Source organism: Durio zibethinus, chromosome 26 (genome assembly GCF_047325235.1).
Source record: "Durio zibethinus cultivar Kanyao isolate XHJ-2024 chromosome 26, ASM4732523v1, whole genome shotgun sequence".
Taxonomy (NCBI): Eukaryota; Viridiplantae; Streptophyta; class Magnoliopsida; order Malvales; family Malvaceae; genus Durio; species Durio zibethinus.
The window spans coordinates 13,677,318-13,703,778 of NC_143187.1; the positions used below are offsets into that span (position 1 = coordinate 13,677,318).

General features: G+C 29.7%; 3 protein-coding genes across 4 annotated transcripts; 2 read left to right on the plus strand and 1 right to left on the minus strand.

Moving 5' to 3' along the window:
- The first annotated feature begins 708 nt into the window (after positions 1–708).
- LOC111275278 (transcriptional adapter ADA2b-like) lies at positions 709–6,621 on the plus strand. Its single transcript, XM_022860503.2, has 13 exons — positions 709–1,105; positions 1,858–1,913; positions 2,681–2,859; positions 3,143–3,208; positions 3,346–3,471; positions 3,559–3,628; positions 3,863–3,926; positions 4,009–4,055; positions 4,200–4,304; positions 4,735–4,957; positions 5,380–5,590; positions 5,731–5,997; positions 6,195–6,621. Exons 1-13 carry the CDS (start codon positions 1,053–1,055, stop codon positions 6,384–6,386), a joined length of 1,659 nt encoding a protein of 552 aa, XP_022716238.1. The 5' UTR covers positions 709–1,052; the 3' UTR covers positions 6,387–6,621.
- Positions 6,622–8,262: 1,641 nt separating this feature from the next.
- Positions 8,263–12,202, plus strand: LOC149511368 (uncharacterized). Its single transcript, XM_089755608.1, has 2 exons — positions 8,263–9,130; positions 11,437–12,202. Exons 1-2 carry the CDS (start codon positions 8,740–8,742, stop codon positions 11,616–11,618), a joined length of 573 nt encoding a protein of 190 aa, XP_089611734.1. The 5' UTR covers positions 8,263–8,739; the 3' UTR covers positions 11,619–12,202.
- Positions 12,203–17,700: 5,498 nt separating this feature from the next.
- Positions 17,701–23,010, minus strand: LOC111275279 (uncharacterized). 2 transcript variants are annotated; one of them, XM_022860505.2, is made up of 6 exons: positions 21,753–23,010; positions 20,309–20,406; positions 20,105–20,221; positions 19,156–19,968; positions 18,640–18,862; positions 17,701–18,487 (listed from the first exon to the last, which is right to left on the minus strand). In XM_022860505.2, exons 1-6 carry the CDS (start codon positions 22,036–22,038, stop codon positions 18,153–18,155), a joined length of 1,872 nt encoding a protein of 623 aa, XP_022716240.2. In that variant the 5' UTR covers positions 22,039–23,010; the 3' UTR covers positions 17,701–18,152. The 2 variants fall into 2 exon arrangements, with proteins under 2 accessions (XP_022716240.2, XP_022716241.2); XM_022860506.2 differs by having other exon boundaries at positions 20,309–20,403; positions 21,753–23,008.
- Positions 23,011–26,461: the final 3,451 nt, after the last annotated feature.

A 26,461-nucleotide genomic window follows, 5' to 3' on the forward strand; every position in this document is an offset into this window, starting at 1 on the left:
TAGGAAAGTATCGGAACCAGACCGAAGAAAAAAAGTCAAAACCAAGCTAACTTATTTCTTTTTTTTGCATCATCATTAGTTTGTTAAAGGCATAAAATGGAGTTTCGATGTGTATAAATCAACTGCCAAACAAGATAGTTATATCAAATAAACAAATTTTCTAAAGTTTTTCTTCTCAGATATCAATTACGGTATTTTGTTACAAGAATTGAAATGCCACATTACTTTTCTTTCAGGATACCATAATAACTTTGTACCCATCTTTTTATTTACGTGAACAAACAATAAATATAATTGATGTGTACATTATTTTACAATGAATACAACCTCACACAGTAACACTTTAATTTTATTATTTACTCACGTCACTTATTTTTATAGATACATACATTATTATTTTTCACAAGTTTATTTTTCTAACTTTGCCTCATTCTTAAACTCCACCTCTATCACTTCCCTCATCAACTCTTGACATCACCACATACACCAAAACAAACTAGCAATTTATAAGATTTTTGACTGATCAACTATTATAACAGAGAAGAAAATTCTAAGAGAAAAGTTACTTGGTGTTTTATTTTTTATTTTTTTTATTTCATAAAGAAAGGATAGTCTAAAAATTTTTAAAAATAAAATTTAAAATTTAAAATTATTAAATATTCTATTACTTAAAAAATATATATTGCATGAATAATGGAATTAATCCCTAAATTGCAGAGTTGATGTATTTTCAATTTACTTTATCCATACTAAGTATTAGTATGCTACAAACTAAAACAAGATAACAACACAATTCATTCAATTCCAAATCCTGAAAAGAGATTGAAAAAAATCTGAGAGATTTATGAAATTGATCTGAACCCATCCAATTCAGTACCCCTTTTAGGAAGCTGGTCTTACTTAACCATAATTTTTGACAAAGTTTCACACTTTCCTTAGATACTAGGGTTTAGTGCCGTTGCGTAAATACCAGGCTCTGATGTTGCTGCTATTTAGCAAAAGAAACGCTTAATTATACAGGTAAACGCGAACTCGCTCAACTTCAAATTTCAATGGGTCGTTCTCGCGGGAATTTTCACTCTGCTGATGAGGATCCCACCCAGAGGTTTGCCATCTTTTCTTTCTTTTCCCATTTTCAAGAATCATTGCCTTTAAATTATGATTACTTTTTTTTTTTTAAAGAATTTATCTGCATTTGAGCTTTCATGGTGAAGGGCTAAGATTACTTTTCAAAAATTAGACATGTTGGTTTGAGACTTTGAGTTTGAACCGTTACATTTTTAGTTGCTTCATTTTTGAGTTGAAAAAATAGCACAGGGGCTGTTTAAAATGTTTATTTTGGCGAATAAATACGTTGCAAGATTGAAATGCAACTCACATAATTCGTTACAACTAAAAATTGCAGAATATAAAGTGATAACTTGAACAGAGGCTATGATCGGGGATAATTATCATGTATTTATTTACTACAACAATCTTATATGTCAGAATTGCTGTTAGAAACTAATTTTTCTCTGCTTTCCTCTAGTTGTGTTAATAGATTTCATTATCTAATCTGCAATTTAATTATACCGGATTGTTAGTTCATCAACTATAAGGTTTCTTTCTTATGGTGCATCTTACATAACAAGAATCTAACTTCTCTTGCGGTAGTGAATTTTTATGACAAAGGATGGACATTTTTGTTGCCTTGCTTTTTTTTTGACAGCTTTCAACTTTTTCCTCCCTTTGGTTGTGCAATTATTAATTTTTAGTCGGATTGACAGTATTTTTCTTTACATTTCTTTTTGTGGTATAATCATGTAATGAGGGATTTTTGGTGAGCTACATTTAAGTACCCATTTTTTTGTTCTGCAGATCAAGAAGAAAAAAGAATGCCTCTGCTGGAGAAAATTTAGAATCTTCAACATCAGGTACTTTTCCACCATTATGTAGTTTCAAAATGCAATCCCTCCCAGAGTGAATTTTGCAGCAGAAAGTTCTTTTTATGGGGCAATTATATGGCAAAAATGAGATAACCACCATTTCAGTGTTTTTATCTGGTAATGGAAATTTAATACTAGTGCAACTATGGAGAGTGTGTCAAGGGCCATTTTCCAGGGCAATGATAGAATTTTTTCGCTACAAGTGCACTAGTGGTTTCAAGAGACAACAGTGGGCATTTTATTTTTATGAGAAAAATAAAATTGCTAAATATTTGGAATTTCCAGATCACTCCTTCCAGGACCTAGTGGGACCTTAAGTGGTTAAAGATCCTGTGAATCTGAATGTAGAGAGTGTGCAGCCAAACACTTAACAAAGTTGATGCTTCATATCACTTGGTTGATATTGTTTTTTGCAATATTCTATCTTTAGTTGAGACCTGGCTAGAGTTGCTAAAACTTGACCCATAATTCTATCCGAAGTAGCGCTATGCCCATTGTATGCGTAAAGCTTCTAATAAATGGTAAGATACATATTATTATTAGCTTCTATCTAGATTCTAGAGGGCATGGTACTGTTGATTTTATGGTTATTTTAAAATTATTGGTCCTTCCTAAAAATGCTAAAAGGCTTTTGTTCTTCAGAATACCATTGTACTCTTAACTATTAAGCCGTCAGAGATAATCTCTTTTTTCATCACAAGGTATTGTGACCTTTTGCCATTTTATTTTCCTTCTTATATCCTTTTTGGAGCTAGGTCAAGGAACTAGTGAAGGGAAAAAGGCTTCATACCACTGCAATTATTGCAACAAAGACATCACAGGAAATATCCGTATCAAGTGTGCTATGTGTCCTGATTTTGACCTGTGTATAGAGTGCTTTTCTGTTGGAGCCGAGGTTACACCCCATAAAAGCAACCATTCTTACAGGGTCATGGTTAGTAAAAGCCTTCTGGAAACATTTTTTTCCTGTCCTGATAACTTATTGAATTGTCAAAAAATTTTTTTTGCTGGTTTATGTCGTTAATAAATAGGTTTTTGATGAACTTTTTCCTGTGCTGGAGAAAATCTGTTATCAAAATCTTTTACATCCATTTAGCAGTATTGAAGCAATTCCTATTTCCTGATTTTAGTTTTTCTTTCTTATTTGGCATCACCTATCTGTTGCTGTAGCTTTGGTTATGTTATGATTCAGTGCTAACAACAGTCTTAATTAACAGGACAATTTATCTTATCCCCTTTTCTGTCTTGACTGGAATGCAGATGATGAAATATTGCTTCTAGAGGTATTTCTATGTTCATCCTCATTGTTAAAGCAATGAAAAAAGTTATGTTCAGTCCTTGATTTATTCCATCCTGTATTTCATATTTGGAATAACTAAGGAAATCAATCTTGTTTCTGTTTTAACTTTTCTAATTCTAGGGAATTGAAATGTATGGCCTCGGAAACTGGGCAGAAGTTGCTGAGCATGTAGGGACAAAGAGTAAGGAAAAGTGCATTGACCACTATACTAATGTTTATATGAAGTCCCCATTCTTCCCTCTTCCGGTATGAGAGTTTAAAACTATCAAATTTCCTTTTACTTGTGCCTTTTGATGGATATAGTTAAGCTTTGACAACTTTATTTCTTCAAAGGATATGTCTCATGTTGTTGGAAAAAATAGAAAAGAGCTTCTTGCAATGGCTAAAGGGCATGCTGAGAAAGGTTAGTGTCAATTTTCGTATCTCCTTTCTCTAATCTTCAATGGTATGTTCTTTCCCTTTTTGCTTGAAATTATCATGCGTTTACATTGTAGAATATTTCTTATCTCTAGACAAGCTAACAAGATTGAATATTGTTTGAGGCAGGCTACATGTGCTACAGAAAATTTTCTTGATTATAATTTGATGCCTTCAGTTAATGCTTGTTCTTATCATTAATTTCTTGCAAGTGTCTCAGGATCTTCTATGCTTGGGGAGCTTCCAGTGAAAGAAGAATCTCCTTTTTCACCTTCAAGAGTCAAGTATGACTACCATTCTCCTCTCTGTTTGTATCCTTTTTTTCACCTATGCTATTTCTTATGTGAATTTTATTAATTTACCCAGAGTTGAAGGCAGTAGTTCCGGCCGATTACTATCTGCCTTAAATGCAGGTGAGCCTTGATTTATTTTTTTTTCTCCTTCTGGAAGATACTTGATTTATTCATGACAAGGTAGTTGTGATTTATTCAATATGTACACAAATAACGTCATCACTGTGATCCTTATGCTCCTTGCCTTGTTTCTTCAAACTTCAGATGTAGAGTCTGGAGTACGTTCTAGCAGTAGCAGTACAGCATCAGCAGCTGTTAAGAAGGCATCAAACATGGCCCAGGTTAAAGATGGCAATGTTAAAATGGAAGGTCTAATATCTTTTACTTCCTCTCAGTTCCGTTTTACTATCATTATTCCACTAATATATAGCGCATGTGCAGCTGAGTCATTCGTAGTTTCATACATGTTATACAGTTTAAAAACTTCTGGTACCATCAGGTAGGCATGATGACCTCGTTTGCACTAATGACCCAATAAATCAAAGGCTAATGTCGTCATCCTAATGAGTTTCCTGCTGTCTGAGTCTATGTCAAAGTTGCATTCTGAAAGACTGTCTCCTGATTCTCTATTCACATTCCAGAGAACATGACAAACTATTGTTGGCACATCTATATGATGCTTGCTTAACATTGGCATCTGTTGTTTTCTGCCAGTCCAGTTTATATGAGGGTGGAACCATAATCATAATATTAATATTGCAATGCCAGTATTTAGCTCATTGTTATTATTGTCTTGTAGATCCTCAAATTGACAGAAATTTTGGGGGAAAGAAGCCAAATTCTTTGGGAAACGATGGTCCATCTTTAGTTGAGTTGAGTGGTTATAACCCCAAAAGGCAGGAGTTTGATCCAGAGTATGACAATGATGCTGAGCAGTTACTGGCTGATATGGAATTTAAAGACACTGATACTGAGGAAGAGCATGAGCTTAAGCTGCGAGTGTTGCGTATCTATTCAAAGAGGTAGGCATTTGGTAATTTGATTCATGCTGGAGAGATTGTTAATTCTGTCCTTGTAAACTTGTAAGATGTAAAAAAGTAAAGCCCATAATAACACACGGGAATAAAATTGCATTAGAATAAAAAAAGGGGTTGGGGACGGACTTTGTTAGTGGGATGAAGTCATGTTCCAAACATTTTCTGTTTATGAGTTTTTGGCTGGCCTTTCATTTAGCTGGAAGTTCTGTTTGGTTATTGGAAGATACAGTAAAAGTTTAGGGATTTTATGCCTTGGTACATTTTGGCTCTTGGAAGTTCTGTTGTGATGTAATTGATTCCCTTTTAGATTTTTCATCCAGGAAAAAAAAACCGTTTCTGATATTAGTTAATAGGAAGATATGTGCAATGCATTTTCTACCTCATATTTGAAATAATTCTACTGCCAGACTGGATGAGAGGAAGCGTAGAAAGGATTTCATACTGGAAAGAAATTTGTTATATCCTAATCCTTTTGAAAAGGACCTATCACCTGAGGAGAGGGCACTTTGCCGACGATATGATGTCTTTATGCGCTTTCATTCGAAGGAAGAACACAAGGAATTGCTTCAGACTATTATTGCTGAGCACCGGACCTTAAAAAGAATTGAAGAACTTAAGGTATTAATCCTTCCTGGTATAGCTGCTTTATAACCCTGTATTCTGCTTGGCCACTTTTTCTTCCTTCCTTTACCTCATTTAAATATGTAATTTTCATAATATGGTCTTTGATTTTTGTCACTGGAAATAATTATATGCAGGAAGCCCAAGCAGCCGGTTGTCGTACATCAGCTGAGGCAGATAGATATCTTGAACACAAAAGGAAAAGGGAAGCTGAAGAGAGTTGTCACAGAGCAAAAGATGGTGCCCAGGGTGGTCCAAGTGGCCAGAGAGCCCCAAACTCGCTCATGGCTTCAGAGTCTGTAGGCAAGGACTCAAATTCAAGACCAACAGCACAAGCTTCTTCAAGCTATGCTAATGATTTGGACATAATGGGTTTCGCTGAAACCCAGTTACTATCTGAAACTGTAAGAATATTATTCTGTAATTACTAGATTTTCATCTTGGTTTTAAACAATGGCATTCGTAAATTACAGTATGGGTTGTTTATTAGCGGGTGTTGATATCCTTAGCCTTGATGCAGGAGTTTGCTTGCAATCTGCATGCACTCTTGAACTTGAGTGAAGTGTATTTGTTGACGGTTTTTGTGTTGGATTGATGACAGGAGAAGCGGCTGTGCAGTGAGATTCGGTTACCGCCACCTATTTATCTGAGGATGCTACAGATTATGTCGGAAGAGATCTTCAATGGCAATGTTACTAAGAAAGCTGATGCTCAAGGCTTGTTCAAGATCGAAGCAAGCAAGACCGATAGAGTATATGATATGCTGGTGAAGAAGGGGATTGCTCCGCCGTAACATCACATTACATCCATGTTTAGCGGCTACTGCTACTACTAAGTTTATTACTGCCTTTGTAATCGATACCATCATTTTTATTTTTTAGAGCCACAGAAATGAAACAAAATAGTAATAGAGCTTATAGTACTTTTAAATATGGAGAAGTTTTAATTTTAAAAAAAAAAATTAATTGTTTTATATTTATTTTAAAGATTAATATTTACTTATTAATGAAGTAATATCATTTCATTAATTGATAATATATAAATAGAATTTATAGATTGATAATGAATTAAATCTTTTTTTTTTGTAATGTGATTTTTATATTTGGTTCTTGTAACGTGATTTTTTGAGACTTTCGAAAATTTTCAAAAATGTCCAGAAATGAAAAAATTACATTGAATCATAAATTTTTCTCTTTGAAGTTTTTTACGATTTTTGATGAAAAGCAAATTTTATTTAATTTCTGCCTTGGATAAATGGGTTTTATGATTTATTTTGTTCTTCAACGATAAAAAAATTGCATGATAAATCAAGATCCGAACTAAAATGCATAGAGCATTTCAAATTTCATCTTATGATACCTTGTAATGCCTTTGCTTAAATTTTATTTTTCAATAAATATAAAATTAATTCAGTTTTTATTTGTATTGAATTCTTATTCATTAGGATTAAATTTGTATTTAATTTGTACAATTGATTTGAAATTGTTTAATAAAAATACAATAATTGTTAACATATGTGTATTTTTAAATAATATTAAATTATTTGAATTAATATTATTTTAAATATTAATTATATTGAGATTTAAAAGATAAATTATATTTTTAAAATTCTAAAATTTTAATAAAAATCATGTTTTTAAGTTAAGAAATATAGTGGATATTAAAATTTTATTTTCAAAATTTTAGAATTTTAAGAAAAATGGAGTTTTAAGATAAAAAAAATGTAGTTGATGTTAGGATTTTATTTTCGAAATTTTAAAATTTTAACAAAAATATAATTTTTAAAATAAAAAATACAATACATGCTAAAAGTTTTTTAAAAAAAATTTAAAATTTTAACAAAGATTGTGTTTTTAAGATAAGCAAAAAATAATGGACGTCGAATTTTTTTTTTTTTACAATTTTAAAATTCTAATAAGGATCATGTTTTTAAAATAAAAAATATATAATGAATGTTAAAACTTTATTTTATAAATTTTAAAATTTTTAATAAAAATCATACTTTAAGATAAAAACGTAATGAATATTACTACTAATAATAAAATTAAAATAAAACATAAAATATTTTAACTTAATATTATTATGTATAAAATTTAAAATACATTTATTTAATATTATTACTTATAAAATCAACATAAAAATAGTAATTAAGATTTTAAAATTATATTTATTAAAAATATAATTTTTTTTTAAATTATTTAGTTTCAATAAAAATAATATATTATTCATGAATAACTTGTTATTAATATCGCATGTTGTTCACTTATCATAAAAAAATAATATAATAAAATTTTTTATTAAATAACATTACATTCTTTTAAATCAAACAAAAAAAATTTTATATTTTCTACATCAATGAAACTCAAAAATTATTCATTTATTTTATATTCTGTACATCAAAGAAACTAAAAAAATTATACATTTTTCTTTAATATCATTTTCTTTAAATTATTTTTTCTTTCGAAACTTAAAAATTCATTAAGAAAAAAATCATTAAGAACATTGATTAAAAATAATATATAATAAAAAAATTAAATTATTTAATATTTATAAATTTAATAAATTATTAAAATTTTAGTAAATTATTTTTAAATCAAATATTAGTTTTATTAATAAATAATTATTTATTTATTATATAAAAATAAAATTTATTTATTAATTGATTTATTATATAATAAATTTTATTTTATAATAAATTAACAAAATTATTTTATAATTTTTAAATAAAATACTCAAAATAAAAATAAAAAAAAAGAAAAGTTAAAATTTCTGAACTTAAAAGGAGAAAAATGAAAAAAAAAATGTAGAAGTTGTGGTGGCTATGAACTAAAACCTCAAATTCCAGTGAAAAATCGATAGAAATCGAACCTCAGCGCAATTCTATTTGGATTTAAATGCTGTTGTGGGCACATCTTTTCATTATAACTGGATTCTCGCTGGGGATGCGATTGATTCCAAACTCACCCTCAAACAACCTAAAAGAAAAGAAAGATGACTGCTGCACCTTCTGTCTCCTCAACAAAGCCTCCATCCTCCAGTCCATTGAGGAACGAACAGCCAATGGCTCCGTCCCCAAGGGCATTCTTGATTCCCTCTAGATCATCGAACAACCCGATCGCCAACAAGGCCTCCCTGTCTCCGATTCCATGCGGGCTGCCGTTTTAGCCATCGCTGTCCACTGCACCCTCACGGCTTTGCCTCTCTTTTGGCCCTGCTTCTCCGACGCCGTTCAGCGGATTTGGAGGTCCCGAATTCGAAATTTAGAGGATTTCAGGCCTAGCCAGCTTCTTTGTCGTCATTTATTCAAATGGAAATACATCATCGAATCCGCTCTTTGGGATCCCAACGCCTCTCAGAGCTTGTTGCAGATCAATACTCTAGATGAAGCCTTGCACCATATTAAGGTTTATCTGGGGGAGGCACGTTCCACGATGAAGCTAGCCTTGCTTCAATTAGCATTGGATTCCACTGTGCAGCCCACCGTGAATCCTGCTGGTTCTGCCCAAGCTCCCTGTCCTTGCACTGACAAAAGGAAAAGTAGGCTTCTCTTCCATTTTCATTTTTCTCGTTGTAAAGGTCTTAATTTTGTTTCCAGAGAATAGTACCGTAATTCTTGAACTTTGGCCAAAATTTTATTTTGGAGTATAAATTTTAAAAAATTTTAATTGAATCTTTAATTATCAAAAGTTGTTTTATTTTAATTCTTTCGTTTATAAAATCATGTAAATTGATGATAAATATCAATTGATATACTGTTTTAACATCTTACATAATAAATTAGAAGTTAAAATAAAATTATCTCAAAGTTTAAGAATCAAATACAAAATTATATCAAAATTTTATATACTTCATATATATATATATTATAAATTATTAAATTTAAAATTATATTTTTTGTTATAATATAATTTAATAGTTATGCTTTTTGCTTTTAATAAAAAATAGTTTTTTAAAAAATTAAAATTAAATTAAAATTTTATTTTTTAAAAAATTCAATATCATTTTAAAAACAAAAAAATTATTTTTAGTAAAAACATTATTTTACTCATAAATCATAATAAAAATATTATTTTTATCCATAAAATATATTTTTTAAAATATTAAATATCTTTTTTATTTTCCTTTTTTAAATAATTTTATAATAAATAAATGAAGGAAAAGATAAAAATAATTCAAGAAAAATTGATTTTTATACATTTCAAACAAATGTTATAAAATATTATAATTTAAAATATTTTAAATTTTTATTATGATATGATTCATCAATAAAATAATATTTTATTAGAAACTAGATTTTAAAAAAATTAAAATTAAGTTGAAATTTTTAAAATAATTTTGTTAAAATTACCTATCATTTTTAAAAAATTAAGTAAAAATTTTTATTTCGGTTTAAGAAATTAAATAAAAACTTTATATTATGTTAAAATATTACGTAAAAAGTTTTAGATCATTTTCAAAAATAGATTTATTAATCTATTCAAAAATATAAAAATTTTATATTCGTATAAAATAAAAAATATAATTTAAAACATTTTTTATTTTTTATTTTTTATAAAACGTATTTTATAAAATATATTTTTTAAAAAATAAAAGATATTTAATATTGTAAAAAATAAATTTTTTGGACAAAAAATAATATGTTTTATTATGATTTATGAGTAAAATAATATTTTTAATAAAAATTTATAAATGTATTAAATTAAAAAAAATTTTGAAAATTTTAACTCAATTTTAATTTTTGAATATCTATTTTCTATTTAGAATAAAAATCTATCTAATAAGTTATATTATAACAAAAAAATGCAAATATAATTTTAAATTTAATATTTTTATAAAACATGTATGAAATATATAAAATTTTGAGATAGTTTTATTTTTTATTTTTAAACTTTGAGAACATTTTAATTTGATCTTTCATTTGTCATGTGCGATGCTAGTTGATATTATCACGTGATGTTAATTGGTATTTACCATTAATTTAGATGGTTCAGTAGAAGAAAAGACTAAAAAAAGATAACTTTGGGCAATTAGAGTTTTGATTAAAATTTTTTAAAGTTTAAGGATCAAAGTAAAATTTGAGTTAAAGTTTAATGATTACGGATTTTATTAACTCATGATTAATCTACAATCCAAAAGTTTTTATTTTTTTTAGTCCAAGGGTCCATTTAAATGGATGTTAATATATGTTTTAATAAGATTGAAAACAATGATAAAGGTAATATTAGTTATTATAATAGTGAGATTAAAATTAATGGTGTAATATATGTTTGAATATAAAAAAAACAGTGACGGTGAAATGAATTATAGTGAAAAGATAAAATAAATATTAAGAAAATTTATTAAAATTTGTATGTAAAAAATTTTAAATTATTTAATATTTATAAAATTAATAAAAAATAAAAAATTATTTTAAAATCAAATAATATTTTTATTAATAGAGAAATTAAAAATGATTTATTTATTAATTAATTTATTGTATAATAATATTTATTTTTATATTAAAGTAAAAAAATTGCTTTATAATTTTTAAATAAAAAACTCAAAATTGGAGCAAAAATAAAAAATCAGAATAAAAAAATAGAAAAAGAAAAGTTAAAAGATGTTACTTTGGGGAGAAAAGTGAGAAAAAAAAAAGTAAAGAAGTTGTGATTGGGATGAACTGAAACCTTTAGCTTCAATGAGCAAACTAGGAAAATCCTAACGCATTACAACATTATTTGGATATCAAAACTGTTGAGGGCACAATTATTCATAATAATTGCACCACCACTTAGCGTCCATTGCATTCCAAGTGGGACTCAAGAATGTGTGTATGAATGAATTAACTCGTATTTTCTGTGTAGATTTTGCCTCATTTGGATTTGGTCGAAACGTCATAAGCACCTTCTTGTCCTTCAATCTCATCGCAATATTATTTGGATCACATCTTACAGCGAGATTGATCACATTATTTCGCCAATCGGAGACTGGACCTTCCTGTTGTAGTGGGAAATTGCAAGCTCAAGTTGGAAGCTTTGGATCATAATACCATACTGTTTTCTTTTATTTCTTAAACATTCTAATATAATTTTTTTTTTGTTTTTTAAATTTAAATTTGTTTATTTTGTTATATATATTTTATATTTATGTTTAAAATTTTGTCTTTCCATTTGTCAAACTTGCTATGTTTTGTCTTTCCATTTGTCTCATCTTATGTGTTGATTATCTTTACAGTGGGAGGGTTCAATTGATGACTTCGTAAGAAGGAAATCCAGATTTTCAAACAGATGTTGTTTACCCAGTCCTAAGATAATGCTTGTTCTCCGTTGAAGAGTGTGTAATCCAAAGTAGGCAAGAAAGAGAAAAAGCAATAGGTGGAACCTAGAAGAAGAAAAAGCTTTGACAGAGGACTTCTACAAGTAAGTGATTATCTTAAGAAAATTTTTTTCAAATTTTATGTGGCATGTTATTTTTTTTTATTTCAGTTTTTTCAACTTATATTAGAGGTCCTACATGTATTATTTTGGTTTATAATCTTCTTAGTATGCTAGATCTGTTTTAGGTTTTCTGTTTAGTATCTGTCGCTACTTGTTTAGTAAGTATGAGATCAAAGACATTTTTGATACTTTATGACCCTTACTTTCTTATTATCATTATTTTCATAATGTTGGTATGAAATTCAACGGAAACTTATGTTTCCTTCCGATCCTCGAGCATTTGAAAATAGAACTCAAATAAGTATGTGATAAGCGTATATGCAGTGTTTTTTTTTTTTTTTTTTTTTTCTGTGCTTGCTTGATTGACATTTTATTATATTTGTTCTTTATTAAAGTTAGATATTCACTACAAAGAATAATATTTTTAGTGGATAAAAAATTGTCACTAAAAAAAATAAACTTTAGTCACTAAAATTTATGGTAACCAATTTTAGAGTTGTCACAAGTAATTCCGTTATTATTGTATTAATGATGATATTTATTAAGTAACTGCAATAATATTTTTTTTTTACATAAATTTTAATATCGAAAGTATTAGAATATGTGATTAAAATAGGTTGTTACAATAGTTCATTTTATTATAACAATTTTTTTAATGCTAAAAAATTAAAATAATGATGAAAAAAGTTGTCACAATAACATGTTTTATTGTGACGATAATATTGACTTTAAAATATAGCAATAGTTACAAAATTATAGTCACTCGTGTTATTTTTTTTAGTGAGAAATTTTTCTTTACCAGTGTTCATTGAAATAATGTCGAATGAATTATATCACAAATATTAAAATTATTTCTTACAATAATTATTGTCACTAATAAATTAGTTATTGTCACAACAAAATTTGTTAATTAATAAAAAAAATCATTAGTGATTATAAAAAGTAAATTATCACAAAAAATTGCATTTGTAATTACAAAATAATAGTCACTAAAAAGTTATTTCAAAATAAAATATAATTATAATGACATAAAAATGCGGTCATCACATCTGTTTTAAAAATAAAAAAAATGATAACTATAATGATAAATAAAATACCAAAATATATATATCACATTTTTAATTTTTTAAATCCAAAGTAATATCCAAAATACAATTATCAATAAAACTGTACTAGTATTTTTCTACTAAAACACTAAATAATTATTAAAAAAAAAAATTTAGTCTACAAATATGATAATGTACATGTGAAAATCTAAGCTAGAAGTCCATAGCTGATCCCAATAAAGTTTATTCTTCATTATTTTCCTACAAAACAAATAAAAATAAGAAAAAAAATAAATCAATGAACAGTAAAAAATTACCTTATATAATTGTTATTATAATATTAATAAGTGACATTAATTATTTGATTATTGTACTTACATCATTACTTGGAGAATTTGATGTAAATGCATTGGATATCATACTAAAAATTAGTCCTTCACCCGCCAAATGTGCAAATATGTCTTTCACTTGTTTTAATTCCATAGTTTATTTCTCAATAGCCTTACCTTGAGCCATAAGTTTTTGACATTGAACTTCCATATTTTTTTTTAAGTTCGATGTTGGCCTCTTTTTTTTTTTTTTTTGTTTTTTTTTTGTTTTTGTGATCTTAGTAAGCCTTTCAACCTCTTTCTTTACATGTTTCTTTATAGCCTTAGTCAGGGATTTAAATTGCGGTAACGGTCACGTTTTCGGTCGCATCATTTGTCACGGTTGCGGATATAACAGAGATCTTCACGGTCATTACGGCTATTACGGTCGTGAATTTTTTTAAATTTTGCTCAACTTGCTATAAAATATAATAATTTTAATTATTAATCATAAAACCTCTTATTTTATGATTTTTAAAGTAATTTATATTATATCATATGTTTTATTTATTTAAGAAAAAATATTTATAGTAAAATATTCATATTTAAAAAATTATTTATATGATAATTAAAAAATAAAAAGAGATAAATAAATATGTGAAAAATAAATAATCATAATGAATAATATATTTAATTATTTAATTACCGTACTCATCAAATTATTATCGAACTATATTATGCATAAATCAAATAATAAATGATTAGGTATTCATAAATTAAGTAAGAGCATTATTATTTATGAGTCAAAAGAATTGTTTTTTATGAACTTACAGTAAATCAAACTTGACAGCCTCCATGTTATGGGTGATTTTCAACAATAATAACCTCAAGTCTACTTTCCTTGTCTCTTGACTAAATTGCACAGACTCACACAACTTCTCATCCTTTCACCTTGCATTCAATAATTTTTTTCCTCCAAACCTTCATCTTCATCTCTCAGTTCTCTTTTATTTAGTGTGTGCTATCTGCTTGCTTCTGTAAACCTCAAGTTTCACTCTCATCTCTTGTCTCTTATTTTAAGTCTCAGCAACTCTTGCTTCCTTTTATTAATGTAACATAGCCTAATCTAATCACAAACACACAAAATCATGGTAAATTTAAAAATTAAAAAAAAAAAGATAATTTGAGTGTTGAATTAATTGTTTACTTTAAATTGCATAAATTTGATTTTGATTGAAGTTGAACTTGAGAGAATTGATTTTTTTGAAAGTTTAAGTTTTGTGGGTTTTTTTTTTTTCTGAATTTGTAAATTGATGTTTATTTTCTTTCTTGTTGTTTTTATTTTAAATTTTTAAACAAAATCAAATGATTTTTTTTTTACTTTTTGAATGAAAATAAGAATAGCGGCAATAGCAAACAATAATGGACCGCTATTGCCGCTATTCACCGTTATATCACAATTCACAGTTGCAATTCATCCGCTATAGACGAGATTCAAATTCTCCTCTATTTTTTTTCCAATAGTGATGGCGGATAGTGGCGCGACTGCGAAATAGCGGCCGCGATACCGCTATCCGACCGCTATTTGAAACCTTGGCCTCAGCTTATGCAATAATGTGACTTTTTTTCTTGAAAGGTAGATGTGATCCCTCCAACACCTACACCATATGAGTAATTTGACTTTATTCTTAAAATAAGAGCAAAATGCTCCACTAGTGGCATCAGTGCAGATGAAATCTTCTCTTGATTTTTCTCACCCTCTTTTTGAAAAAACAAACTTCTTCACAGATGACAGTCTCTTCTTCACAGATGACAGTTTTCCAAAATCACTCGCCTCTTCTTCACAGATGACAGTCTGTTGTTCATCAAAACAAACTAGACAGAATTGGAAAAGGTGAAACACTTGTTAAAGTTATATGAAGAAGGTTTAGGGTAGAAAATCAACTATGAGAAATCGAGATTGTTTTTCAGCAGGAATACTGATACAGAAAAGCAAGAGATGGTCAAGAACATGTTCGGTCACAACCAATCCAGAAAAGTATCTTGGATTGCCAATGATAATTGGGAGGGAAAAGAAGAAAGCTTTCAAGGGAATAATAGGAAAAACGAAACAAAAGGTACACAGCTGGAGTCAGAAATGGATATGTGGTGGGGGAAAAGAAATCTTCATTAAAGCAGTACTACAATCGGTGTCTTCATTTGCAATGTCATGTTTCAAGTTCCCAAAAGAGTTGTGCTATGAACTGAATACGGTGATGAGTAATTACTGGTGGAGGAGGGGAAGTGCAAAGAATGGAACTCATTGGTTAGCGTGGGGAAAGATGTGCAATGGAAAGAGGAATGGAGGCTTGGGGTTTAGGGCTAAGGAAACTTTCGGCGCTATTAGCTAAACAGGGATGGCGCCTAATGGTTAACAACACATCCCTGGTTTATAAGGTGATGAAGGAGAAGTATTTCCCAATTCAACTTTTTTTGAAGCTAGTGTGGGGACAACACCATCCTACATCTGGAGAAGCATTTATATGGGTTGAGAATTACTGCAACGAGGGTTAAGATGGAGGGTGAGAGATGGAACCAACTTCAGGGTGTGGGATGATCCTTGGATACCCAAGAATGGCAGTTTTGGTCCCCGTCCACATGCATCTGGATATGCAAGGGACATGAAGGTAAGTGACCTTATAAACTCTTACACAAAGGAATGGGACTACTTTAAACTGGCACTTTTCACGAGTGATACTGTTGAAAACATCCAGGCCATCCCACTAAGTAACATCCGGACCCATGATATTTTAGTGTGGCATTATAGCAAGGATGGAAGATATTCTGTTAGAAGCGAATATTGGTTACAAATGGTAAAAAAGCAAGAGGTAATCAGTGGAAACGCAACGAGGCCTGGGACAGAATATGGGGGACAAACATTCCAAATAAGATTAAAACTTTGATGGAGCACTTAACGTCAGGGATAGGATAGGAGGGATAGGTGTAGTGGCCAGAGACCACGATGGACAGGTACTGGGTGCCATGCACGAGCAGGTTCGACGATATAAGGACCCTGTTACGATTGAGACCAGGGCAGCGGTGGAGGCATTGATTTTTGCAGCAGAAATGGGATTCCAAAGAACTCAAATCAAGGGCGACGCCCTGGGGGTTATACAACAAATCGTATAGAAGGATGATGATTTATCTTTAGCTGGGAATCTAATAAATGAAGCTAAGTTTAGGCTGAAAACCTCCTTATCTTAGGAATATATGCACACTAAGCGGGAAGCAAACAAGGTAGCACATTTGCTTGCCAAAGAGGCTTGGATTTATATTAGGGGAGATGAAATCTTTAGTTCTGAATTGAAGCAATTTTTTATTATTATTTTTTATATCGGATGATAATTTGATTCTTGAGAGTGTTTTGAAAAATGGAAGCTTCGTGTGCATTGGTAAGAGTGGTGGCTTTCAAATTCAAGGACAGAAGGTAAATGTTGATTCATTTTTCAATGTGTTAAATTTTGACAATATATTCAATTAATATTTTCTTGTATTTCATTAAGAAGATTCTATTTTGGTTTTATGGAATTTGAACGAGTAAGTTCTGTGCAAAGTGTCATAGAAGTATTTATGGGTTTTTTTTTTTTTTTTTCTTATGTTGACCTTTTTATTAGATTAGTAGGACCAAATTTATAGTTTTGAAAAATACATCTATCCTTTGAATTTCATGCAGTTTTCTAATATGAATACAAATTTTCTATTTTACAGATTTTTATTTAAAAAATTTGAAGTTGGTAACTTTTTTTAACCTCACAATCAAAATCATTTGTCTATAAATTTTCCGCATGCATCTTCCTATGGTTTACATTAACCAATTACAGCTACAATTGTATATACTGTTTTTATCTGAACTCTTACTTTTATAAGCTTGTAATGTACATTTCAAGATTTTTCTTGTATTTTATTACAATTCAGGAGAGCTGACATTTGGTTAACTGCACTTAGAAGGTTTTATATTTACATGACCTGGAGTGCCAAGCCGCAGACTAGTTTTTATTATTATTAATCTTTTTAGAAAAATAACATTGAAATGAAAACGTGTTTAGAATAACGCATTTCAAAAAATATATATAAAACTATAAAATTTGTTATTTATTTTATTTTATATATTATATTAATAAAATTATTATTTAACATTTAATTTAAAAAATTAATATTTTCAACTCAGCGAAAATATCCCCCTAACATACCTTATAAGCTCTTTTTTTAATTTTTAATTTTTTTCACTTTTATTTTTATTCTTTTAATCAAATAAATTTTGTGAGAAAAAAATCAATTAAAATATTTACATATCACCCTTATTTAATTTTTTTTTACCTTTCACTATTTTAATGAAATAAATTTTATAATACAAAACCGATAAATAAAAAAGGATAAAGTAAAAAAATTTTGACCGGGGGGCGGATGTTGTGCTAGTAAACTCTTAACCTGGTATAATTTTGACCTGATTTTGATCTCTAAACCTATTTTACTATAAAACTATCATTTTCCCTAAAGAAACTAGAGAATCATCCTTCACATTTGCCTATACCAACAGTTCGACGTTACTTACAGCAATCCAAAGAAGTACCGTCGAGTCTCCCCCACTCTCTTAGGTTGAAACTCCGTGTTGACCAAACCATTTTCATACTCTTTCTTGGCTGATTCAAGCTCTTCCTCCAAAAATGACTTTCTTGTTGACAGCATTGCGTCATAATCAAAATCCTCTTTCCCCTCCAAAAAAGCAGCAGCATCTCCACTTTTGTTGCTTTCATCGTTTATCATTGTCATCTGGTCTCTTTTCCACTCTCATTGCATTCATGTCTCTTGGACCATCATGTGAGGCTGGATTGGGTAATTCCAGTTCTTCTTTAACAACTTCAAGTTTTAAGGTCTTGAGGACCTTGTGCTCCATTGTTGCAATGCTACTACACCCAGATGCTTCTACCATAGCCATGCATATCGAGGGATTCATGCTAGGACTGATATCTGGAGATAGGTAAGATAGTATGTCAGGCCTCCCGTTTATATTAACCCATCTGTCATCAACCCAATCTTTGGAAGTTCTGGTATTCTCCCTCTGGACAGTCAGAAACTTGTTTTCACCTATTCAAAGAGAATCACCATAATCAACTAATGAGCATAAAATGAATGCTACATGGTTAGGAGCATAGTAAAGCACATATGCGCATTTAATTTCATTTTTTTAAAATAATCTTTTAAAGGAAAAATGCAAAATGTCTTGCCATGAAGCATACCAGGGAGGTAAACTTGCAGGTCATCATCACCAGAGATGCCAACACCAGTTGCGACACCTTCCCACCATCCATCACTCCACCACACATCAATTGGTGCTCCAATCTCAAATTTACGATCAGTAGTAGTATTATCCTTGGGAGGACAAGGCCGGATTGTCAGGCGGCCTGGACATCTCATACCCAGTTTGTCAGGTGTTGCAACTCTGGAGTTAGGGACCCATTCCTACATGAAAAAACAACTATAAAAATACAGACATTTTTTCTTTTACAACAGTTCCTAGATAAGTGGGGTAAGAAAAGACAAAAACTTCAACAAAAGTATGGCATTCTCGTATTCTCAATTTTCTTTTCACTTCTTGCCATATACATACAGTTTCTCCCACATTTACGATAATGTTTAAAAGGAAACTGTATATATTCCATAAATATGAGAAATGTATTTTTTTGAAAAAACTCGAGATCACCATATCCATATAATTGACATTATTATCTGTTTCCCCTGGGGAATTTGCTTACCTCTAGATTACCAGACCCATCAACATCCTGCACATCATCATACTGAACTTTCAAATGCGTCTGAGATGCTTTCAAGACCTTGCACCTAAACCAACAGCCTCGAATGCCACTATCTTGACAAAGCAGCTCTATTTTCTCATCCGCATTGAAAGACAACGGAGATTGGAGTTGTGACGCAATACCCATTATTTTCCTTGAAAACCTTAATTTTAACTTTGGATATGATGGTTGACAATTCATAATCTGATTCCCATTGACTGGTACTGTATTTCTACCACCAGAACCACTTTCAAGTCCATCTTGCTCCTTATAACTTTTATTTCTCTTACCAGTTACCCTCACAGGGTCATTAAAAGTCAATGCTCCCTCATCTTCCTCATGAGACTTATGGTTCTTGCCTTTTTGCTTAGGGACAAGTGGTCCATCTAAAGAAGAGAGAATTGCTTGATTAGAGTATCCCCGTAATTTGGTAAGAGTGAAGGGCTTCACCTTGTTATTTTTAAAATGTCTAAAGCACATATAGACAGCCAATTGTGAAGTATGAGGAACAATGGCCAGACATTTCTCATAATGCCTAGGAGTCAGGACGGTTGCAAGACCATCAACACACTCTGCACTAATAACTTGAACATGAGGTGTGATGAAGACTTCTCTGGGATGATGATTCAGCTGACAAATTACACCTTTGACTTCTCGGTTGTGGTGAAACCACCGCACTTTCACCTTCTTTTGCCCCTTCTTATCCTCATACATATCTTCCAGGTATCCAAGGTAGTGACTTTCTTCAGCCATTATAAACACAAAAGAGTGAACCTGGAAAAAAAACAAGGGGATAGGAGGAGAACAAATCTGGAATATTTGAAAGAGCTTTAAATATAGAATTCAGGTCAATAACCCATAACAAGTTTCCACTACATGTAGAGATAACTATCAGTATGTTGGTACTTACAGTTATGATGGTCCCATTCCTGCAAAAAGATGGGTAGTGTTTCAGCTGTTTAGCACAGATCCAAGCAATGCCATACCACACAATATCGGAATTTTGTGCTTTCAGTTTCCTAAGAACCTGGATTTACAATAAAACTTCAATCCTAGACATAAAGAAGCACAGAAAATCTAGAAAATAGCCTAAACGCTAAAGGGAAATGCATACCATCTGATGTGGTAAACAGGTTTGACAACCAATAGGGCCAGTCGTTGATACTTCAACAGGTCCAAAACCTCTTATAGAATCATCCATCTGAAAATCTGCTGTAAAAAGAATTAGAATTTCTCAAAAGATTTCACATTAGTCGCAGCAAGTATCATTTAGAACTAATATCATTAAGCTTTTCATCTATGACTAAGAATTCAACAGAAACATCGGCAATAAGAAAAACAAAGGTGATAAGGAGATCATATGCTGTATGCAAACCAAATTTCAAATTTCCAATAATTGCGGTTTTTCAGTTTTAGACATACATAGACTGCTTTTTCAACAGTCCTAGAAAGTGGCAACATTAACACAAATATATTTGTATCTCACGCAACCTGTGAGATTCTACTTATTCATCTTGGTATTAACCTGATTAAGATCAACCCTCTTTTGTTGCATAAAGCAAAGAGAATGGAGCTTCTTGACATATGACAGAGAGAAACAGCTAACACTACGGAAAGCTCAAAATTCTTGCACAGATATACAACTTATAATGAGTAATTAAGAACATGAACATCCATCCACTGTTAGAAATAGTATGTATAGTGCAAAGCTTAATTTCTGGCATATCATTAAGATCTGTATCAATGTATCCAAAAAGCATGGAGAATGTTGTCTACCCTTATATTACTTTTGAATGAATGGCTCAGACAAGGCTTGTGCATCTACACATGAGCCAACCAGCAAGCAAGAGGACATTGCAAATGTATATATTAACTAGAGTCAATCAAACATACATCTTTTGATTGTATGTAGAATATGAAGAACTATATATGAACTACAAATTCATTAAGTCCTTAACAGGAAATAGCAACTACAAGAATGATCATGCTGAAACAGCCCAAAAGATTGCACCCATGCAGCTAGAGAAACTTACCCAATACTCCTCCTCTAAGTTCAAAGAAAAAATGATTAAACCTCTAAAAAGTACTTGGCATTAATATGTCCAATTTTAAATTCTAAGAAAACTTTGACGTTGGTAGCACTGCAGAATCTACCATATTCTTGCATACTTTATTCCAAGTGCTGATCTTTTCCATAGGAAGAATATAAATATCTAAACGTAGCCCCAATACAACAAGGCATAGCATGGTGGTAGCCACACCTTTCCTCCAAAGGCAAACCAAATTCGAAACTTCAATACCTCACAATTTTAGGTAATAGAGCAACAAAAAATCAAATAATCCAAAAAAGTTATCCATCCATAGCTGACAATCATAGTATTTCAGGCTCTCAAATTTGTTTCTATTCCATAAGGAAATTGTCTCAGCAATACTTCGAGTTTTTCATTGCACAAGTTCAAATTACAGAATTAAAGAACTGCTACTGCTACTTTCCCTCTTAGACAAAAACTTGAAAAGAAAGATCCATCAATTCTGGATGAAGGGGTTAAATAAAGTACCTGCCGGGGGACGATTCATTGATACCAGCGACTGCAACCATTCAACAACTTCCCGTCTTGCACGCCATTTAGTATTAGCATTGATGAACCCATGGATGCCATACGCCTGCACGAACTCACCAGAAACAACATACATCATATGCCTTATGCTCCTCTCCGTACCAACAACTGCTAGAACTAAAATCCCAGATGCTTCCTTCAAGTAAAAGTGAACTACACGGTTACCACGCTCTTGGCATATAATGTGTTCCTCCCAACCCACAAAATTATAATCATTCTCAGACATTTTGATTTCAGGGTACCTCAAAGGAGTCAACTTGACCCCTTTTCTCACATTAGCTAAAACTGCAAAGTTTAAAGCTTTTGATGAGTGAATAGCCCCCTTTAGACCCAGCTGTGTAAAGACTGAAAAGTAACCGAACGCCTAAGACCCCCGTAAAACGATGGAATTGGACAATGCTCAGTTGTTAGAACCTACAGATGGATCATGTCCTTTATCAGGGAAAAGAAATAGGGTGTCAAGTAAAGAAACCGCACAAAACAAGGTAGAGAGAGAGAGAGAGAGAGAAAGTGTTGGGATTTTAGAGCCGAAATCCAAGCCAAGAAACAAAGTAGGTAGGGTAAGCCTTCCAGCTTTAGCTTGTAGCAAAGAGTTGAGAGGGTTAAAAAGGAGGGAGCTCAGATGGCATTAACAAGAAAGGAAACAAGAGTTAGTCAGCGCAAAACCACGCCAAAATCACCTTACCCCCAAAAACGGAAAATAATTGGAAAAAGGAGGGATTCCAAATTATTGAAAGTTGAAAAGACTTTGAAGCACAGATAGAGGCAAAAACAAAGAAAGAAAGACAAAAAAAAGTGCAGGGTTTTGGTTATGGTTAACCTTTGGGTTTCATTGAATGAAGGCTATGCCTCTGGAGGGAAGAAAGATTACAGGCAGAGACGGAGACGAAGATACAGAGAGAGAGACTGCAGGGGCATTGGGCAGGTCATGAAATCTTGGACTCTGGAGGGGAAGAAAAAGCAGAGGGGCATAAAAGAAATTGAATTTTATGTGTTAAGGCTATTCTTGTATCTTATGTGACGGAGTCATAGGATCTCCAGGACTGCGATTGAAGCACGTCTCAATTCCAAATTTCTACGGCCGAGCCTTGACCGTGAGGCTGACGAAGGTAAGTCCATTTCAACCTCAGCTTGCAGAGCTGTGTTATTTGGGTTGACAATAATATTAGCTCAATAATGGTTCTAATACCATTCACAGTGATTAGAAAAAAAAAACAAAAAAGGAAGCATAAATACATCAAACTTCAAAAATCATTTGTTTCTAGTTGTAGTCAAATATACCATCATCCTTCCAGTTACCATTTCTGGCATTTGTCTTAGATTAATACTAGGAGTAGGTTTTTTTGTTTGAAATTTTCGGTGTTCGATAATTTTTTTAAAATTTGATTAATTTAAAATTGAATCGGATCAAATTTTATAAAAATAATAAATTATTTTAAAATTTATTTTTTATTTATAAAATTTAAAATTAAATTTTTACTTAAAAAATTAAATTTTTTACTACTTGAGTCAACATATGTTGATAATATTAATAGCAGTTACGTATATAATATTGGGAATAAAAGAATCCTTTGTGGTGAATGTTAGTCCACTGAACGTTAGTTTAGTCACTAACAATATGTTGATGGTCCAAAAATATACATGGGTTTCACTTGGAAAGAAAAAAAATGCTGCTTTCTGTCAATGGAATTAATTGCCTCAACACTTGGCACTACAAAGTACTTTCAATGAAAGATGGAAATTCAAATTATGAAATCTTTTACCACTTGAGCAAGTGCTGTGGTGTCTTTCGTTGCGACACGTAGCTCAACCGTACTTGATATTCTGAACCTTACTGTTTTTTTTTTTAACCTGCCCTTCTACCCATCCTTGCCTATCCATCTGTTTTCATTAATTTTTTGACACTGTTTTAACAACCGTGCCATGCATAAAGTGCGCGTCTGGATATTGCTTCAAGATGATTGAGTTGTGATATAAATAAATGGGCGCATAAAAGAAGCTGCCGCAACCACAATCCTCAACTTACAATGACTAAAAAGACAAAGGGCCATGTGGCTAATGATGTCAGTTGTTACCCGTCCGTACGGCGCTGGATGATATGTACGCATTCTCTTTGGGGTCATTTTTTAGTTTTTTTTGTAATTGGATTTTTTAATTTATTTATAAAATGTGACTTGCGAGGATATTTTAAAAAAATTTTTAGTGTTAAAAAGGAAAAAAAAGTGAGAAAATAATTTTTTTTTTCTTCTTGAGATTTTTAAGATTGTAGAAAGAAAGTAAAAATTTTATCTCATTTACTTTTACTTAATTATAATTTTATATTATATTATCCTTCCAATATTTTAAAATTATAAAACAAATATAATTTTTGTTATTTATAATTTCAACAAATATTGTATTTTTAAGATAAAAAAAGTAATGAATGTTGAAACTAAAATTTCAAAATTTTAAAATTTAATAAAGATCATGTTTTTAAAATAAAAAAAGTAGTGGATGCTAAAGTTTTATTTTCAAAATTTTGAAATTTTAACAAATATTACATTTTAAAAACAAAAAATAAAGTGGATGTTAAAATTATATTTTTAAAATTCTAAAATTTTAGCAAAAACAGTATTTTTAATATAAAAGCATAATGAATGTTGAAATTATATTTTTTAAATTCTAAAATTTTAACAAAGAACATGTTTTTAAGATTAAAAACATAGTGAATGTAAAAATTATATTTTCAAAATTTTAAAATTTTAATAAAAATCATACTTTTAAGATAAAAAACACAATAGATGCTTAAAAAAGACAATGTTTTTAAGATAAAAAATATAGTATATATATTTTTGAAATTCTAAAATTTTAATAATGATTATATTTTTAAGATAAAAATGTAATAGATGTTGAAAAAGGTCTCGCTTTTAAGATATAATATAGTGTATGTTGAAATTATATTGTCGAAATTATGAAAATTTAATAAAAACCATGTTTTTAATATAAAAAAAATGTAGAGGTTATTGAAACTTTAGTTTTGAAATTATGAAATTTTGACAAAAAAAATCATGTTTTTAAGATAAAAAACATAGTGAATGTTAAAACTTTATTTTCAAAATTTTAAAATTTTAACAAATACTACATTTTTAAGATAAAAAACACAATTCTTATTACTACTCATAACAAAATTACAATAACATGTAAAATACATTTACTTAATATTATTATTATATATAAAATTTATTCTTGGGCTTCACTTATAAAACTCTTAGAAAGATAATTTATCACTCTCTTCTAAATCCTATGTTGATCATACTGCGAAGATTGATCCATGTATTTTCTTTGTATATGGATAATTAACATAAATATAGTAATTAGGATTATAATATTATTTTGTTGAAAATATTTAAAATATATATATATATTAAAATTCTTTAATTTCAATGAAAATAATGCATTATGAATGTAACATGTTATTCACGTATCATCAAAGATAATATAATAAAAAGATTTTATTAGGTAATTTTACATTTTTCTAAACCAAATACAAAAATCTTAAATTTAGGAATCACACATTGCCTTTCAATATTATTTTTCTCTTAAATCACTTTCTCTCTCAAAATATTAAAATCCATGAATCAACTGCTCTTTAAAAATCTCTTAAGGTGACATTTAGTTAAGGGAAAAGTAATTTTTTTATAATTTGATTCTTTAGTTTGATTCACGAGAATGTGATTGTTGGAGTTTTTTAATATTCCCAACATTGTCAAGAAATGATAAAGTAAGAGGAATCCAAAATTTTTCTCTCCTTAAGATTTTAAAGATTTTGGAGAGAAAGTGATTTTTTTCCCTATTGCCCTCACTTAATTGTATTTTTAGGTTATATAAATAATGTTATTTATTTTAGAAATGTAGTAATTTTTTATAAAATGTTATGGAAATATTTTTTTTAATATAATTTAAATAAATATCATATTTTTAACATAGTACTATTGAAATCATCACAAAAATTATGATACGATTTTTATTGAAAAGATGAAAAAAATGATTTTTCATAATTTAACAAAGATGACAATTTTAAAATAAAAACATTGTTTTTGTTAAAAACATAAAAAAATTATTTTTTAGAATTTAATAAAGATGACATTTTTTAGATAAAAACATAGTTTTTGTTGAAAAAACATCAATTTTAAGATAAAAATTTGTAAACATGAAAAAAAATTTTCAAAATTAAAAAAGAGGACATTTTTAAAATAGAAAATACAGTCTTTATTAAAAAGATGATATTTCTAAGATAAAAATACAATTTTTGTTGAAAATATGAAAGAATATATATTTCAAAATTTAATAAAATTAATGTTTCTAAGATAACAAATACTGTTTTTGTTGAAAACATAAAAAAAAAAAATTATAGTTTTTAGAATTTAATAAAAACAATATTTCTAAGATAAAAATGTAATGTTTGTTGAAAATATGAAAAAAAATATTTTTTAAAATTCAATAAAAACGACGTTTCTAAGATCAAAATATAATCTTTATTGAAAAGATAACATTTCTAAAATAAAAACATAATCCTTGTTAAAAGCATGAAAAATATATTTTTTAAAATTTAATAAAGACAATATTTTAAAGACAAAAATGTAATTTTTATTGAAAATACGACTTTTCTA